This window comes from Bison bison, unplaced genomic scaffold (genome assembly GCF_000754665.1).
Source record: "Bison bison bison isolate TAMUID 2011002044 unplaced genomic scaffold, Bison_UMD1.0 scf7180017864267, whole genome shotgun sequence".
Taxonomy (NCBI): domain Eukaryota; kingdom Metazoa; phylum Chordata; class Mammalia; order Artiodactyla; family Bovidae; genus Bison; species Bison bison.
This window is the reverse complement of record NW_011494839.1, coordinates 2,094,306-2,098,006: the sequence shown is the minus strand read 5'-3', so window position 1 is coordinate 2,098,006 and position 3,701 is coordinate 2,094,306. Positions and strand designations below refer to the sequence as shown.

Sequence of the window (3,701 nt, the reverse complement as noted above, 5' to 3'; positions counted from 1 at the left end):
CTTCCCTGGGGCTTGGGGTGGAGGAGCAAAGGGGAGATCCACTGACTGAACAAACTCTGGACCTGGCCCTGCTCAGGGCCCCAGTTCCTTCTCAACTCAGTACATGTCTCTTGAGCATTCACCACCTCCTTTAAGAGGAGAGCCAGCAAAGGGTTAAGTCCCAGACCCTGATCCAAGCCAAGCCATTCCTGGGGAGACTGCACAAGCAGAGGAAACAGAAGTGTAAAGACACGGAATTGGTGGGTTGCCAAAACATGACACACAGGGACTCAGTGCCGTGAGGACAAGAGATGGAGATAAATCAACTTGGGTTCCAGCCTAAGGGAAGACTTCCTGGAGGAAGTGGCCTTGAAGGGCAGGCAGAGATGAGGCTCAATCCAGAGAGTGAAGGAAAGGTTGGGTGAGGATGCAGAGTTGTGGGTGAGCATCAGAAAAGGCAGGACCAGCCCTGCTGGGACATGTCGGGGAAACAGAGGCAGATAAGGGGGAGTCCTGTTTTGAGGACCTTAAAGAGCAGCAGGTAAAAAATCTGCCTGCAATGCAGGAGACTCGAGTTCTATCCCTCAGTCAGGAAGATCTCCTGCAGAAGGAAATGGCAACCCACTCCAGTATTTTTGCTTGAAAAATCCCATGTACAGAGGAGCCTGGCGGGTTGCAGTCCATGGGATGACAAGAGAGTCAGACATGAAAGAGCTACTGAGCACACACGCATGAAGCAGGGGACAGAGCTGACCTCGGTCCACCCTCAGCCAGGAGGCCCTGCGAATCTGGGAGGGGCCTGGGGTGTGGGGCAGGTCTGGTGGGAAACAAGGAGATCCTGTCCCCGGGTCACTGGCCCTGAGGCTCAGTGGAGGAGAATGTCACTGCACTTGGCCGCATTTCCAAGTGAGAACCTGCAGGATTTGACAACAAAGTGGACACAGATCGGGGGTATTAGGGGGACAGAGGCCTTGGGCTAGAATAAGTTGCTCACTTTCAAGTTTCTCTAGGTGAGTGGTTCCCAAAGTGGGGTCTGGGGACCAGCAGCAGTTGAGAACTTACTAGAAAGGCGGCTTCTCAGGCCAACATCAGATCTACTGAGTCAGAAGCGAGGGTGGGCCCAGTGCTGCATTGACATGCCCCCCTAGGGGAGCCTAGGGCCCAAGGCGGAATGAGGTCTGTTGCCCTAGGTTGATGCCGGTTCAGCAGCTTAGCCAATGCTCTTTCCAGTGGCTCCAGCCCGTGGGGGAGCTGGCGACAGGGCAACAACCTCACTCTCCCTTCTCACAATCCAGATGCCTCCGGTGGCCCGGATCTCCGTGAAAGCCCCCACGGTCCTGGAGGCGGCAGCCCCGGGCTCGGAGAACGTAGCTGTGCTCACCAGAGGGTAAGTGCTGTGCCTCCAGCAAGCTCCCAGGGGTTCCCCACCTGCTCCCATTCTGTGCAGAAGAGTAACAGGTGGCCTGGCTGACAGATCCCACAGAGATGCTGAAACAAAATCCCTGGAAGCCATAAATGACCTTCTAATGAGGGCCATAATCCCAGGTCTCTGTAGCACCTCGTTGACTGTTTCGCTAGGATTAAGCTCAAGTGTTTTTGATGGTTTCTACTTTATTACCGCCACTCTTTAGACCTGGAGAAGTGTCATTTGGGAGGAATTTTGGTTAATTAGATAAATTAATCACAGGGCATGGAGAAGGAACTGGCAACCCATGCCAGTATTTTTGCCTGGAGAATCCCATGGACAGAGGAGCCTGGTGGGCCACAGTCCACGGGGTCTCAAAGAGTCCAACACAACTGAGCGACTAACATACACACACACACATACACACAATCACAGGCCATACACAGCCTCCTGAAATGCCTCACACATTAGGTTCAGGCCCCCTGCCCAGGTAAAAAGTACATAAGATACAAAGGTTTCAAACCAAATTCATGACCTGCATGTAACTATTAAGGTTTCCCTGGTGACTGAGTGGTAAAGAATCCGCCGGCCAATGCAGGAGACAAGGATTTGATATCTGGATTAGAAAGATCCCCTGGAGAAGGAAGTGGCAACCTACTCCAGTATTCTTGCCCGGGCAGGCCCATGGACAGAGGAGCCTGGCGGGCTGTAGTCCATGGGCGGCTAGAGTAGACAAGACTGAGTGACAAAACTACAACAACAACATTACTATCAACTCTGCTCTAGAACCAGCAGCTAGAATAGCCAGAGCAATACCCACACCCCCAAGGACCACCCCACTGCCTTCAGTGGAACACTAAGATAGCCACACCCTCACTACAATCCTCCAGACTTGGAGGGAGCAGAAAAGTGGCTTCAGGGATGACAAAGAGTGTGGGCTCTTGACTCAGTTCTGCCTGGGTGGCTGGCACTGACGCTGACTTGCTGTGACTTCAGACAAGTTATTCAGACCTCTGTGTCCTCATTTCTTTAAAAACAAAACCAAAAAATGGGGATGATTATAACCACTCCAGGGGTTATTGTGAGAACTGGATGAGATAATGTGTGGAGACCTTGCACCAATGATTGCATCATTTTTCAAAAAGCTTTACAATATGCTAATGGAAAAGACACATGCCTGGGGACATGTGACATGCTCACAGATGAGGGACCATGGGCTATCATATCAGCCCAAGGGGCGCACACCTTAAAAGCTGAGGGAATTAAGGGAGGACCAGGCCAGTGTGAAGCCCTTTTAGATGAAAGAATGCAGTCTAGGACAAACAATAAAAACCAAGCCATCGACATATTGAGATGTGATGAGAGAAAAGTATGATTTCTTTCTCTTTTTTTGGCATACCTTGAGGCATGTGGGAGTTCGGTTCCCCAACCAGGGATAGAACCCACAGCCCCTGCATTGGAAGTACAGGGTCTTAGTCACTGGACCACCAGAGAAGTCCCAAAAATCTAATTTCAATTGCATTAAGTTCTGGTAGCAAGTTGTTCTGAGCAGGTAAGGCTGCTGCTGATGGCTGCAGTAACCAGCAAACATGAACCCCCTCAAGAAATGAGCCGTTTGCCTCTACTGCAAAGCGTTCTTCTAAATGGCCCCTGTGTCCCTAAGTGTAGATATTCTCATGTCATTTTTTTCCTGGACCCTGGCTATAGAAAAGAAAACAAAGGCCGCTTCTTTCACTACAGGAGAGCAAGTGAGGAGGAAAATGAACCTTTATTGAAGTCAGCAACGTGCCGGATGCTTTATATAGTCTTACTTCCCCCCTCACAAAACCCCCAAGAGTTAGATAAAATTATCTCCATCCTACACGTGAGGAAACTGAGGGTGGCCGAGGTCAAGTCACTGAGGTCATAGAGTAAGTTCACTTTCAAGAGCTGACGCATGGTGACGTCTGACCTTTCCAGCAAAATCGTTCGAGTTGAGGGGCGGGGCAGGGGTGGGAGAGTAGAGTTTGGAACAAGAGCAGAACTTGAGATCCATGCGCCGGTGGTCCCAGGTTCACCTCCTTCCCTTCCGCATCAAGGACCCCCTGGGGCGGGGTGAGGGTTGTCATTCCTGCATGAGGCCCAACAGTGACCTTCCATGTGGTCACAGGTCATAGGGGCCCAGGAGGAACGGGGGTTCCAGCTACACTTGTCGAGGGCAACAGTTAACAGGCTAAGCAGAGTGACTACTCTCCCTGCCCACCTCCGCTTTTCTGTAGATCCAGACACCTCAAGAAGATGACGGAAGAATTTCCAACCCTCCCCCAGGGAGCAGAAG

At 51.3% G+C, this 3,701-nt stretch overlaps 1 protein-coding gene across 1 annotated transcript in view; it reads left to right on the top strand.

Moving 5' to 3' along the window:
• The window catches only part of LOC104994826 (chromosome unknown open reading frame, human C8orf46), a 27,126-nt gene that overhangs the window by 20,502 nt on the left and 2,923 nt on the right, over positions 1 to 3,701 (top strand). Inside the window, exons 5-6 of the mRNA XM_010848491.1 lie at positions 1,275 to 1,366; positions 3,643 to 3,701. Coding sequence (XP_010846793.1) covers positions 1,275 to 1,366; positions 3,643 to 3,701 — 151 coding nt within the window. The remainder of the gene's footprint in view (positions 1 to 1,274; positions 1,367 to 3,642) is intronic.